At 37.1% G+C, this 16371-nt stretch overlaps 1 protein-coding gene across 1 annotated transcript in view; it reads left to right on the forward strand.

Annotated features, from left to right (window-relative positions):
• LOC133656977 (cadherin-23-like) overlaps positions 1-16371 on the forward strand; it is a 395393-nt gene that overhangs the window by 244032 nt on the left and 134990 nt on the right. The window contains exon 10 of the mRNA XM_062057867.1: positions 4753-4865. Within this exon, the coding sequence (XP_061913851.1) occupies positions 4753-4865 (113 nt within the window). The remainder of the gene's footprint in view (positions 1-4752; positions 4866-16371) is intronic.

Below are 16371 nucleotides of genomic sequence, written 5' to 3' on the forward strand. Positions count from 1 at the left end.
GCGGATCGGTGCGGCGTCTTCAGTAATGCGGGCGCTGTATCGGTCCGTTGTGGGGAAGAAGGAGCTGAGCCGCAAGGCAAAGCTCTCAATTTACCGGTCGATCTACGTTCCCATCCTCACCTATGGTCATGAGCTTTGGGTTATGACCGAAAGGACAAGATCACGGGTACAAGCGGCCGAAATGAGTTTCCTCCGCCGGGTGGCGGGTCTCTCCCTTAGAGATAGGGTGAGAAGCTCTGTCATCCGGGAGAAGCTCAAAGTAAAGCCACTGCTCCTCCACATCGAGAGGAGCCAGATGAGGTGGTTCGGGCATCTGGTCAGGATGCCACCCGAACGCCTCCCTAGGGAGGTGTTTAGGGCACGTCCGACCGGTAGGAGGCCACGGGGAAGACCCAGGACACGTTGGGAAGACTATGTCTCCCGGCTGGCCTGGGAACGCCTCGGGATCCCCCGGGAAGAGCTAGACGAAGTGGCTGGGGAGAGGGAAGTCTGGGCTTCCCTGCTTAGGCTGCTGCCCCCGCGACCCGACCTCGGATAAGTGGAAGAAGATGGATGGATGGATGGATGGATATATATATATATATATATATATATATATATATATATATATATATATATATATATATATATATATATATACATATGTACCACCATCAGTGTGTGAATGTATGGGTGAATGTGGAAATACTGTCAAAGCGCTTTGGGCTCCTTAAAAAGGGGTAATACTGTCAAAGCGCTTTGGGCTCCTTAAAAAGGGGTAGAAAAGCGCTATACAAGTACAACCCATTTACCATATATATATATATATATGTATATATATATATATATATATATATATATATATATATATATACACATATATATATACATCCATCCATTTTATATGTATGTATGTATGTATGTATGTATGTATGTATATATATATATATATATATATATATATATATATATATATATATATATATATATATATATCCATCCATCCATTTTATACCGCTTATTCCCTTTGGGGTTGCGGGGGGCGCTGGAGCCTATATCTCAGCTACAATCGGGCGGAAGGCGGGGTACACCCTGGACAAGTCGCCACCTCATCACAGGGCCAATACAGATAGACAGACAACATTCACACTCACATTCACACACTAGGGCCAATTTAGTGTTGCCAATCAACCTATCCCCAGGTGCATGTTTTTGGAGGTGGGAGGAAGCCGGAGTACCCAGAGGGAACCCACGCAGTCACGGGGAGAACATGCAAACTCCACACAGAAAGATCCCGAGGCCGGGATTGAACTCAGGACTACTCAGGACCTTCGTATTGTGAGGCAGACGCACTAACCCCTCTTCCACCGTGCTGCCCTATATATATATATATATATATATATATATATATATATATATAAATATATATATATATATATATATATATATATATAAAACTATTCCATGAATTTAAAGAAGAAATGATAGAAGAATGGAAAGAAATGACAGATGGATGGAAAGATTATATGAAAGAAATGAAAGAAGTAATTAAAGAAATGAAAAAAGATCTGAGAAAAGCAACAACAGAACACAAACAAGATGTGAAAAGTCTGCAGGAAAATATAGAAAGTCTGCAAACTGAGAACAAATCCAGAAATAATGAAGCCACTGAAATGAGCAAACAAATGAAGACCCTTCAAGAACACAACAACATGCTGAGGAATATCATAGATGAAATGGATCAGGACAAACGAATGAATGATATCATCGTGACAGGGCACCGAATTAAACCAAGATCCTATGCGAAAGCTGTGAATAATGAAGGTGAACCAGATGAAATGGATATGGTCTCAGCAGAACAGCAAGTGGTCAACTTTCTGCAATCAAAATAAATTGAAATTGACATTAATACCATCGAAACATGCATCCCACTGAACGGAAGAAACAACAACGCCACTCCAGTCGTGCTCGTAAAACTCGTAAACAGAAAATCTAAAATGGCATTGCTGAGACAGGGAAATAAGCTGAAGGGAACAAATGTGTACATGAATGAACATCTCACAAAACGTAATGCTGGAATCGCCAAGAAAGCACGCGACTTGAGAAGGCAGGGAAAAATCCAGGGAACTTGGAGCGCCAACTGTAAAATCTACATCAAGCTGAATGGAGGTCCAGAAGCAAGAGTACTTGTTGTCCATGACATCAAGGACCTGGACAATTTTTAAAGTTTACACAGCTTCCACAACAACGATGATAATGGACACTGACAGAAAACAAGCACCTAAATTCAGCATCGACACTAATATGTTCCAAGGGACGACTAAACAAGAGGACCTAGATTCAGGATTGCATCCACCTACACTTATAGAGATTATTGAAACAACCTCAAAGATTTTTGAACATGAAAATATGGAACTAAAAAATATCTGCAACAAAGATCACAAAAACCAGGATTTGGAAAATGATATAGATCCAGATACAAATGTTTTCTCCCACATCAGTAATAACTGTTTTTATTATACAGATGATCAATATAATAGCAACATTACATGTGATAACAAATTGTCAATTATTCATTTTAATAGCAGAAGCTTGTATACAAATTACAACAACATTAAGAACTTTTTGGAACACATCAACAATCCCTTCAAAGTGATTGCTGTCACAGAAACATGGATTGATGATAAAAAAGGAATAGATTTTGATCTGGAAGGATATGAACTAAACTACATCAACAGAACCAACAAAAATGGAGGAGGAGTAGCTGTGTACGTGATGAAGAACCTGAACTACAAAGTGGTAAAAAACATGTCATTTGCTATAGATAATATCTTAGAATGTATAACCATTGAAATATGTCAGGAAAAAAGCAAAAACATTTTCATCAGTTGTTTATATAGATCACCTAAGTCAAGTATAGAAACATTTGAAGAATGGATCAAGGCTACTTACATGGACAATGGTCAAAGAATAATGTTCTTATGTGGTGACTTTAATATTGACTTATTGAACCCTAACAAGCAAAAGTCTATTGGGAATTAAATTATGGAATGGATTAAGCAAAGCAATCAAACAATGTACTAATATGATCCACTTCAAGAAACTCTTCAAACTTAAAGTGTTTACAAAGTACAAAGAAGAAGAACCATGACAAACATTCTCAATTTATTTCATCCATCCATTCATTCATTCTTATCTCATCATATGAAATATGACTTACTTCACCAATTATTATTATTAAATTATTACTATTATTTATTTATTTATTTTTATTGTGATTACTTATGGAGTTTATTGTGAAAAAAAGTTTTAGCAACTGTTATGTAAAGAAAAGGCGTAGGATTAAATAAGATCTGCTGTCTTCCTACTCCTTTTCGAACATGGTGAAAAGAGAAACTGGAAATTGTGATGTATCATGTTGTATGCTTGCATGTTCGAAATAAACTCAAACTCAAACTCAAACTCAAACTCAAAGAAAGAACATATGTTTCCTATTGCACTCAAATTACAATTTTCAAGGTTAAAATATAATTTTAAGGAAGGGCATTAAATACATTGGGCTTTTCTTGTTGCACTCAAAGAAAAATTTACAATTTTCCATATTACAAATAGTCTGCCATCATCAAGGATTAGATTAGAATATAATAAAAAGCTTTTTTGACAGAGCATAATACTACCACCACCATGCTTGGCGGTAGGAATGGTGTTCCTGGGATTAAAGGCCTCACCTTTTCTATTTCAAACATATTGCTGGGTTTTGTGGAAAAAAAGGTAAATGTTTGTTTCATCTGGCATCACATGGACAAAGGTAAGACCTTCTGGAGGAAAGTTATGTGGTCAGATGAAACAAAAATTGAGCGGTTTGGCCACATTACCCAGCAATATGTTTGGAGGAGAAAAGGTGAGGCCTTACTGTACCGTACTGTACGTGTATATAATTATGTGTGTGTGTGTGTGTGTGTGTGTGTGTGTGTGTGTGTGTGTGTGTGTGTGTGTGTGTGTGTGTGTGTGTGTGTGTGTGTGTGTGTGTGTGTGTGTGTGTGTGTATATATATATAATTGAGCACATTGTGACCAACCAGTCAAAATGTTTGGGGACCCCAGGTGTAAAGTATTAAACAAATGGTGTGAATATACATACAACTTAAATAGTTATAGCATATCTTCTTTTTTTCACACTATCCCTACGTCTTTTTTGCGGCGTTGTGGAAAACCTCACTGATCCCCAGTAGGACAGCTACTGTTTTAAAATGTGATTACCATGTTTTGTGTTTCAAAAACGTGTGATTCTGCAATTCTCGGCATGAGGTCTGTTAGGTCCAAAAAAAAAGATTAGTACTTCAAAATATAAGCAGTTGACAACTTGTAACGATAGATTTTACCAATGCTGTGGCGGCAGACTAAAACATGTTGGATTGTGGTAAACGTGAGCTAACAGTAAAGTTGTTGCATGTACAGTAAATAAAGTGAAGCTGGCAAAGAGCAGCATGGCAAGAGGCTCAGACAGTAGATGATGAAACAAAGGGATACTCTGTGGACAGGTGAGACGTGGTGGGTCAGCCTAAGGTGGAGAGAAGAAAGACGGAGCAGCAGAAGTTGCATCCATATTGCATGAAAGAAATCCACATTGCTCATCCAGCACCTTTCCCTTCCAGAAGCTCTGAGCTGCATCCCTTGGGTTCTGTTGAATTAACGACGCCAGGTCCGTTTGGCTCTCTGACTTTCTTATCTCTGTTTCTCCCTCACTCCCCATCCGCACCATCCTTCCACATAGGGAACACCAACAGTGTTTTTGCCCTGGACTACATCAGCGGTGCCCTGACAGTGAATGGCCAGTTGGACAGAGAAAACCCACTCTACTCAGCAGGATTCACTCTAACTGTCAAGGTAAGCGTATTGGGTGGTTGGGGGGGGGGGGGGGGGGGGTTGACTGTCACGACATTGAGGATGAATTGGGAAAAGTTGCAGAGCTAAAATTGCCTCTGTCAAGTCAACTAGTGCACACATTGAAAATACAGTAGTTCCTTAATGAGATGAATAAAGTATATCTATCAAAAACCTAATCCTATTGTTGAATTTGTTGGTTTAACATTGCTATAATCACCATACAAAACTGAGAATGAGCAGAAACACCATTAACTGATTATTTAATGAGTCGTTTTTTTGGCCCATGCAACACCCTTATACAACATTTCCGGGAAACGTGTTTTGTATTTTTGTCTTACAATGGTATTGATTCTAAATGACTAGGGGTGGGTATTTTTTTACATTTGAACTGATACTAGTACCAAATAGAGCCGATGTTTAAACGGTGACTGTACAGGTACTTAAGATTATTTTTTAAATGTGCATATTTTTGTAAAAAACCCTATTCATTATTGACATTTTGTAACTTTGAAGTTAAAACGTAATTTATACTTAATTATTCTTGTTGTTTTGTAAACAACACTTCTCTAAGATATAAACAATACATATTTTTGTATGCTTTTGCCTTTATAGTAGGCACCACCACAATGGATTATTAATATATTAATCAATAAACAAATCAGCACATGATTGAAATGTAGACTTTCAACTTTAAGCTGCGACAAAATAATGTTACATACCTTTTAATAATTAAATCTGCAGGTACATAATAAAAAAGAAACACTGAAAATGTAACTACCATTTTAACACTTTATTGAACATTTTTTGCAGTAAATTAAATTCATGGACATCATTAAATTATGAGTAATAAACAAGATAAATATATTTACAATTAGGTCAGTTGAATCATTTAAAACTTAATTGATTTTATCTAAATAATGTGCCTGTAGGTGTAATTTCTAAATAGTTAATGCCATATTTCTGAATTAAAATTGAAACTCAGCACTTCAATTATATGTTGATGTATTGATTTATTCATTTCAAATCCATTGTGGTTGTGTAGCGATGTGTATCCTGTAAAGGGAAAATCATTAAAAAATATCACTCTCCAATTATTTCTCGGTCTTACTAATAGGTAGGTTTACAACAACAAAATCAATAGTAAAGGATGTAAAAATTGTGGCTAAATGTATACTACTACTCAAATGTTTGGAATTACTTACTGCTATAAATGAGATGTTCTAAAACTGGAAGTGTAAATAATTGATAACTATGTAAAAGTTCACCTAATACGGTCCAGTCCTTCTCCAAGTGTTATGTCCCAGAGCTTGAATTTTAGATGATGGTGACTTGAACTATGTCTAGTCATAACTTATCAACCTCTCACACAAGGATGTGGCGTACCATGTACCAAAAACCAGATTTGGTGGACAGAAATCTCTGCTTTGCTTCTTTTCACTCTCGGACATGATGAATTGTGAACTGTAAACAAGAGGTGTACTCCAATTAAGGGCGGACGGGCCATCAGGAGTACCAGGAGTTTTCCTGGTGGGCCGATCAATAACGGGCCGATCAATGGACGATTTATGTTTTTTTGCTGTGCCCCTTGAAGCCTTGCTTTGATACGATAACTCTTCAAGTCTGTCCCGGGACATGCAAGTGTCGATGCTGCTGCAGACACGTGAGACACACTTGACAACTAGAGGTAGTTTGTAAAATGTCAAATAAATGACATGGCGCTTTACGTGAAGTTGTAAAGCAAACATAGTTCTAGCTCTCTCTTACGCCGTCACAATTGATGGAATATAAAGGAAAATGTGATCAGGTCATGTTAGTGTCGGGTGGTGTAGTGCTATCAGCTTCTGCTTTGGAGGCAGAAGTCACAGGAGTGATCCCTTATCAGGGTTGTGTCAGAAAGTAAAATCAGTGGCATAAAATACAGAGTCATGTCGTCATTGGCATACTTTTTTAATTATTTATTTTTATTTTAACATTATTTGTTATTATTGTTATTTTGTACTGAAAATAACATTAAAAATCACCAAAATATGTGACAAAATTAATTCAGATTATTAGTCAAATAGTACAAAAACTAGGGCTTCCTTGGAATGCTGTTGGCCAATCGCGACAAAAAAGTCCATCCTTTTTTTTTTTTTTGCAAGTATTTTTATTGAATTTTACAGTTCAAATCACATTTAACAGTCAAAACCTTCATACAATCACACATCCACTCATACCCACTCACATGCACACTTGAGGAGAGAGGTGCACTTAAACTTTAACAATTCAAGGTTTACAGTATAAACATTATTAGAAAAGATACCCAGATATTGTATATATTTATCCATCCATCCCGCTCTGGCTCAGGATCAGCAGGCTATCCAGACCATAGCAAGATGGATGAACATTCCTCGGCATCAAGGATCCTCAGGAAGTGATCCCAAGATCACCTCTCGAGGACCTCTCCACCGTTCACACTTAAAAAAGAAAAGGAAAGTCACAGAAGTTGATCAGATGTAAAACAATACAAAATAAAAAGTCACAAAAAATAAATAAATAAATAAGCAAGTAAACCGTGGGAAGGCCATATCAGAAGTAACAAAAAAAAACAATAATAGTGTAGGATCAATACAGAAAATAATAAAGATAATAAAAAAGGAATACAGCTACAAAAAAGATGGCAGTTTTTTTGTTTGTTTTTTTCTTAAATGTCTATTATGATTCAATATATGTCAGTAAAGGTTTCCAGGTTTGTTCCCATTTATTCATATTTGGAGAGTTTATAAATCGTATTCTTTCAAGAGTCATTACATTCACAAGTTCATTTAGCCAGTTCCTGAAGTTGGGTGCAGATGGGCTTTTCCAGTCTTTGAGAATGAGTCTTTTGGCCAAGACCGTCCCGAGCAGCAACACAGCTGTAATATATTTTGGAAGTTTTTGTGTTTCTGAAGACCACCCAAACAAGATTATATCCCTGTCAGGGACAAGTTTTCTCTGATATACCCCCGAGTAAAAAAAGAAAATGCTGGACCAAAATGATTGAATAATTGGACATTCCCAAAACGAAAGAGACAATGATCCTTCAGCAGATTTACATTTATCACAAAGTGGAGATGTATCAGGATAAAATTTGGAGTAGTAAAAACGATGAATCACTTTAAACTGTATGAACCTAAGTCTGCTGTTAATTGAGCAATTGTGAATTTGAGAGAGTGTCCGTTCCCATTGCTGTTTGGGTATTGTTGTTCTTAGTTCCTGTTCCCATGCTCTTTTAACACCGTCTGCTGATGTCATGGGCATAATGAAGCAGCTGGCAAATTTGACGATAAGCTTTTTACTTGTGGGTGATAAATTTAGTAATTCTAAGAGAGGGTGTTTTTCATTTACCAGCTGAGACTTTGAAATGTTTTCTTTAATACATTTGTTTGCCTGCAAATAGCAAAACCAACTGAATTGGGACAATTTGAATTTGATTCGCAATTGCTCAAATGATGCAAGACTGTCCTCGACAAACATGTCTTTTATGCATTTGATTCCATTAAAGTACCAGTTAAAAAAATATCTGTCTGTTATCGATGGAATAAATGCATGATTGTGAGACATTGGTGAATACATAGTTACATTGGAAATATTCAATTGTTTTTTAATTTGAGAAAGAATTTTGATAGAATTTCTTACTACTACACTATGGCTTGTTGATTTAATAGAAGAGACTGGTTTAGTAAAAAGTAAAGATAGCAATGATGTGTAAGGTTTAACTAATGACTGCAGTTCCAATTTCAGCCACAAGGGAGCAGAATTAAGTGATTCATTCTTTGGGAACCCCATCTTCCAATAGGTCAATGCGTTCAGATTTGATGCCCAATAATAATTTTTGAACATTGGGAGACCCAGCCCCCCTTCCCTTGTAGATCTGAATAAGTGTGTTTTAGATATTCTGCGTTTTTTATATCCCCACACAAAATCTAGAACTAAAGATTCAAGTTTTTTGAAAAAATCTGCAGGAATTAGAATTGGTAAATTTTGAAAAAGATAGGTAAATTTTGGCAGGGTAATCATTTTGACAGCATTCACTCTACCCAACATAGAGAGGGGTAGGGTCTTCCAATACTCTATACTCACTTTCAATTTCTCAAAAGCTTCAGTAAAGTTCAATTTTAGTAATGATTCATAACTTTTAGATATTTTTAAGCCGAGATAGGATATATAGTTTTCTTCAACTTTAACTGGGTTTTGACTGATCTTAACAGTATCTCCTAGGAACATAAGCTCGCTTTTGGACCAGTTTATTTTGTAACCAGATATTTTACCAAAAGAGTCTACATATTCTAAAATAAGTGGTAATGCAATTTCTGGCTCAGTAAGTGTAACAAGTACATTATCTGCATAAAGTGAGATGAGACTCTCTGATGTGCCCACTGAAAATCCCTTAATATTAGAGTTCATTCTTAAACCAATAGCCAGTGGTTCTAGGGCCAAATTGAAAAGTAAGGGCGAAAGGCAATCGCCCTGTCTCACGCCACGATGTAATTCAAAACTATCCGATATTACATTATTAGTTATGACATATGATTTTGGTGCAAAATAAATTATTTTAACCCATTTTATAAAATTTTCTCCCAACCCAAATAATTTCAGAACATGAAGTAGATAAGCCCACTCAATTGAATCAAAAGCTTTATGAGCATCCAGAGTCAGGACGGCTGCCTTTTTGTTTCCTATGCAGTCCGAGTACAACAAGTTCAATAATCTCCGTACATTGCCGAAAGAAGGTCTGTCCGGGATAAAACCAACCTGATCCGGATGGATAATTTCTGTTATGTGGTTGCTTAACCTTGTTGCGAGTACCTTAGTTAGAATCTTATGGTCTAGATTGAGCAGGGAGATAGGTCTATAATTGGCTGGATCGAGTGGATTTTTTCCCTTTTTTGGTATTATACATATATGAGCTTCATACAAAGAGCTTGGAAGTTTATTGTTTACGAAAGAGTCATTTAACATTCTTAATATTATTGGGGACAGTATTTCACTAAACGCTTGATAAAACTCTGCACCAAATCCATCTGGACCAGGGCTTTTATTCACGGAGAAAGATTTTAGTGCTTTTAGCAGTTCTTCAGTTGAAATAGTATTGTTTAAAGAATTCTGATGGTTTGGACTCAGTTGAGGTAGATTTAATTGAGTAAAAAAATCATTTAAATCATTAACCGATATAGCTGAACTAGATTTATATAATTCTGAATAAAAGTCTTTAAAGGCATTGTTGATATCCTGTAAATCTGTACATGTTTCACCTGTTTTTCAGCATATTTTGTGGATAGCAGCTTTAGCTTGATCTCCTTTGAGCTGTCTAGATAGAAGTGTTTGTGGTTTATCAGATATTTCAAAATGTTTTTGTTTATTTTTCAGTAGGAGTTTAGATACTTCCCCGTGAAGAAGAGAATTGTATTCATTTTTCAGTTTCAGCATCTTATTATAGTCAGCCTGCAAAAGAGAATTTATATGAATTTCTTCCATTTCTTTAATTTCTTTTTCCAGTTTTTTATACCTTTTTCTTACTTCTCTTTGTTTTGAGCTTTCAAATTAAATGATATATCCTCTCACAGTAGCTTTAAGGGCTTCCCACAATATAGAGTCTGAGACCTCTCCGTTATCATTCACCTCAATAAACTCTTGGATAATATTGTTCATATACTCTTTAAAATCTTCATATAATAATAATTGTGGATTAAATCTCCATTTTTGTTTGGTTTCATGGAGATCAATTTGAATCTGCATACTCATAGGGCTGTGATCTGAGATGACTCTACTGTGGTACTCAGGATTACTGACATTGGAGAGAGCAGAGGCTTCTACTAAAAAGTAATCGATTCTTGTGTAAGAATTGTGTATGGCAGAGTAAAATGAATACTCCCTTTTATTAGGATGTTTTGTTCTCCATATGTCTATCATATTTCTTGATCTTATAAGATTATTAATGGTTTTAGTTGAGTTAGCAATTACATGAGATTTAGTTCACAATCTATCTAAAGTGGGATCCAAAAGGCAGTTAAAATCACCACCAATGTAGATATGAGAGGAGTTATCATCAGGAAGTAGACCAAAGACTCTATGATAAAAGTTTGAGTCATCTGTGTTTGGTCCATAGATATTCAAAAAAGTTACTGGGTAGGATTTAATATGACCATTTAATAAAATAAATCTTCCGTTAGGGTCAATTATTTTTGATGTAAGTATGAAAGGCACTTTTTTATTAAATAAAATGGCTACACCTCTAGCTTGTGAAGTAAAGGGTGCATGATAAACCTGAGATATCCAGCTAGCTTTAAGTTTGTGTTGGTTGTCTTTACAGAGATGTGTTTCTTGTAAGAATAAAACATCTGCTTTTAATGAATTTAAGTGTGAAAAAACCTTCCCTGCTTTAATATTTTTAGCTAAACCCCTGACGTTCCATGAAACTAGTGTAATTTTTTTCTTATAAGTTGACATTAAAGTTTTTTAGGGTATTTTATCTTTATGTGAAAAAAAACCTTAGTAATTGGCAAGTTGAAATATGATTGTGCACCTCGCTCCTCCACATTCATGCTCAGATTCACACGTACACAACACTCACACCCAATTGTTCCCCCCTCCCTCTGTCCCAATCGTGTGTAGTTCGATGTTTTGGAGTGAAATCTCCATTGTGATGTTATCCATACGACGTCGTGTTGGTCGATTCCCCAGTCCAAAAGTCCCCCACCCCCACCCCCATCTTCAGGCGCAGGGCGCATGCTAGTAGTTGCGTTCACTGCTCCAAGCACTAGCTCAGCAGCGAAGAAAAAAAAAAAAGTCCATCCTTGAGTCCAATTTATTTTGAACTTTGTTTGGACTAAACCAAATCAATCAAGACCAGGGCCGTAACTACGATTTGAAAAATACTGAGGTCAAAAATTGGCAGTCAAAGAAGAACTTTGAAATTCTGAAATCATGGGTATTCCAGCACCCTATACATTATATTACCTTGAGCAACACAATGAATTTCCAGAATAACAAAAGCTTTAATTGAGCTATAACTATCACTCATCTAACATCTGTGATAATCAGCGTGATTTTGTAACAGTCCACTTTTTTTTATCAGTATCCTGAAGTCTAGCATAATAAACAATTTTAACATAATTCAAACATAAATTAAAAAAAAAAACTAAATTTTCAACCCCGACCAGGGTTTGAACCCAAGATCTTCTACATGGCACTGCAAGTACTAATGACATCCGCCACAGACCCACCAAAAGTGCATGAGGAAATTCTCTCTTCATATTCTAATCAGTGACAGAGCATGACGTGGCCAGGATACGTTTGGGGTAAAATATTATATGAAGCACCTTGTCATTCGCTCGCAAAGCCCCGCACACCACGTGCGTTCTGCATTTAGGGCGGGGCGGCACCTGACTGACACGACAACGTTATTATACCGACAGCGTTTCACATTAATTCCATTCAGGTGAAATCAACATTAGTTACACCAGTATGATTTAATGTTAACGTTATGCTGGCAGCACATTTCTGCTCGTATTATGTTTAAAGTAAAAGTGCAGTTCATTGCGTTATATTGTTGGAGTTGTAGCGGGCTGGGCATGACCAAAGATCGTATAATGAGAGAGGATTATCTACAGCATGATGACATACAGCGCACATGATGTCCTACACAAAGGACATTTACAGTCAGTCATATCATCATCCTTTCATCACCTAAAAAAATACCGAGGACATGACCTCTGTGTCCTCAATGGTAGATATGGTCATGCCCGTCCTTGACTGCCACCCAACACTGTCTTAGTTTTTTGCATGTGATCGAAAAATCATAATGGCTAATTTAGCAGGAAATATACTTATATCAGTCATCTGCTCGAGACATTACACTTATAATGTGGCCTTGTGGTTAGAGTGTCCGCCCTGAGATTGGTAGGTCGTGAGTTCAAGTCCGAGCATACCAAAGACTACAAAAATGGGATACATAAAACCAATCTGGCGCCCGAGGCTAGATTTTAGGTGGCGCCCCCCCACATCGGCAGTGAAGTGTATATACTCACAAGAAACCGAATAGCTTTGTCTTTGACCTTTTTTTTTACTTAAAGAAAGCAAATTAACAATCAGAATAGTTAACAAGATAAAAACAAAATGAATAAATAAATGAATACAAAAAAATTAAAAATGAATATATGAAATACAATATTTTTTACATACATAAACACAAAATAAAACGTGTCAACAAGTTGCATAAAATAAATTAAAAATACAATATAAATAAGGCACTGCACAAAACAAGATATCAAACCAGTATGACTTTAACAACTATATTACAAAAAAAGGGGATCCTACAGAGTTCTCTATTTGTGCTTTTTAATATTGCATTAACTAGAATGACTTACAAATTACTGTACACCACCCCCTTATCAACCTCACATCACCTGCTACAGCCTTACTCTCCTAGTCTTTCTTGCAGCAAAGTCATCTACAACATCATCATATGACAACTGATTTGAGACCACACGATTTATGCTTATGATGGAAAGTCCACTGAGACGTTCTTGCATCATAGTAGATCTCAGGTAGGTTTTAATGAGTTTGAGCTTAGAGAAGCTTCTTTCAGCAGCAGCCACTGTAACAGGAAGAGTGGCAGAGATTCTCAGAGCAACCCACATGTTGGGGTACATTTCAGCCAGCTTCTTCTCATGCAGGAAGGTCAAGAGTTCCATGTTTGTCATGTTCTTTGATGGCAATGGTGGGAAATTCTGCATTTCCATTGCAAGTTCTGTGCCATTAATGTCCAACTGGCTGTCATGGGTCAGAGTAGTACTCAGGGTTTGGCACTGCTGTAGCAGCTCTTCTTTTTGTAAGTTGTGGAAATTGAGGAGTACTCCAAACTTGTCATTCACCTCTCCAAGGCTCTGAAATCTCTCATCAAGTGAAGAGATGGCTGTATATGCAAATTAGATTAGATTCAATTTATTGTCATCATTACAGTGAAATGCTGAATAGCAGAATGCAAAGTAACAGTATAATATATTATATGAGAATGTTATGTTATGATTATCTTTAACCGAATCATAGCAGTGCTCAAATTAAAAAACAGCATTCCCTCTCATGTGATATTGCTTAATTAACATTAATGATGTGCACTTTAACTTTAACTAGGCTTACAACTATACCTAATATATAAAGGGGTGGAAAGGTGACTATTACCTGCAGGGCAAACATTAGCTAACCAGAAGGCAATAACAATGTAAACAAAAAACACCTGCTTAAAAGATCTAATACAAGTGTACCTGAGGAATGTAAGGTGGGAGTACTGTAATTACCTAACGTTACATTATTATTTTCCATAACAATTTAGCCCCCTCCACAATATTAACCCGACGTTAAAACAGAACTAGCTATTTATTGATTAGCAATTGCCGAATCATGTAACATTAGCTTAATGCTAAAAAGCCAGGTTACTATCACATTCTGTAACAGACAAATAATTTCATGTAGGCTAACGTTACCTACCTGCTACCTCTGTCTTTTTCTCGTTTCTTCTCCTCTTCTTTTCTCTTTTTTCTTCCCTGGGCACCTGACAGTTTTGGCCGTTTTGACATATTGTGTTGATTTTTTGATGTGGTGACGTCCAAAAAGAGTCATGATACGGGAAGGGAGGGGGCGCACCGTGCGGGGGCGGGGGGGATGGCGTAATGTTGTATCAAATAATATTTCTATTGAATAGGCTTTACTTTGCATTTTATTTAATGTGGGATTATTTTTTGTATTTAGAAATAAAAGTACCAACTTTTTTTCTTTTTTTTTTCTCCAACATTTGTAGCACTGGCATGGCGCCCCCTGATGGACGGCGCCCTTAGCATTTGCCTATACGGCCTATGCCACGGGCCGGCCCTGCATTAAAGTTAAAGCACACACACAAGGTGTGGTGAGATTATCCTCTGCATTTGAGCCATCACCCTCAAACTCCCTGATTGGCACTCAGCATCAGGGGTTCGAATTGGGGGTTAAATCACCAAAATGATTCCAGAGCGCGGCCATTGCTGCCGCTCACTGCTCCCCTCACCTCCCAGGGGGTGGAACAAAGGGATGGGTCAAATGCAGAGGATAATTTCACCACACCTAGTGTGTGTGTGACTATCAGTAGCTCTTTAACTTTGACTTTAATCCAAGATTGCATATCCTAAAACTAAATGAGGCGATCAACGCACAATAGAAATTGAATTAGGGAGGTGTGGCCTAAAGCTAAAGTGTTTTGAAGGACAGTTCTGGCAACAAATGGAGATATACCAGTTATAAAAATGGCATTATAAAATATGTTTCATTGCATACTTTTTACAGGACATGCAGGAGAACACTGAAGATCTAATTATGTTAAAAAGTCAAAATCATCATAAAGTGAAGCTGCATAGATGGAGGAATACTGAAATACATGGTCTTCTTCAGACAGCCATGACATGCTCAAGAATGTTGGGTGACGATGCTTTGATTACAAATGAAAACGACTCACTGAACTCTTTTTCAAGGTCTACACTAGCGGGTGTAGACTGATAGATAATGAGCTTCTGCACAATTGTCATCCATAATGTGCTTGGGCATTTGTGGTTTGATCCTTCGATAGTGTCCCTTTTGCAATTTTGCAACCAGTATACAGCCTGCAGTATGTCCAGGGAGGGTTTGTGGGACTGAGTAGCACAAGATAAAGGAATAGGATTCCAGTGTCCTCGCCCATGTGAAGTACTCTCCTGTTGCTCACTCCCTCTCGTCTTTGTCCTCCTTTTTGAAGTAGATGCTGTCTCTCGATTCCCCCTTGTCCCTAAGCCTGGTTTGGCTTTTTAGCATGACAGTCCGACTCTCGCACTCCCACTATCTCCTCAACTTCCAACCTTTAGGTTTTTTTTTGTCATGATTTATTTTCAGCCATTATTGTGCACAGAGTGGTTTTCACAGAGTTCAAGAGGATGCGTGAAATGGCTGTCAAAGAGGCAGTGCAAGTGGAAAGATACACAATCAAAGTGTTTTGCAATGTTCAAGTGCAAAGTTCAAAGAGGTTTTAAATTCTATTTTTCTATTTGGGCTTTGCAATAATGGCTCTTACTATATGATAGTGTTTGGGTGGCAGGCGACGGGCTACTCTCTCGTTCTTGCTGGTATAATACAAAAAGTAATGCTTGCAAACGTATCCTAGTCTATGTTCATCTTTTTAATTGAAATCAATAATTATAAAGGAGAAAAACAGAAGAAGAGAAAGTCCTCGGGAAAAAAGTCACCCAAAAATGTATTTATAAGGTATGGATTTTTCTCTCCCACTATTTCTCTGTCTATTTCTGTTCTTGGTGTTACTATTGATTGTGGTATGGCAGAGTAATCCAACTAATTCTTCAACTTCAGTAGGGGTAGATAATGCTAAACTTAGGAAGGCAGAGTTACATTAGGATGATCAGGATTATACTACCTTAATTATCTGTACATCAGCAGTATGCGATTAGGCCTCTGTCAATAGCCAATCAAT

The sequence above is a fragment of the Entelurus aequoreus genome, linkage group LG09, assembly GCF_033978785.1.
Source record: "Entelurus aequoreus isolate RoL-2023_Sb linkage group LG09, RoL_Eaeq_v1.1, whole genome shotgun sequence".
Taxonomy (NCBI): Eukaryota; Metazoa; Chordata; class Actinopteri; order Syngnathiformes; family Syngnathidae; genus Entelurus; species Entelurus aequoreus.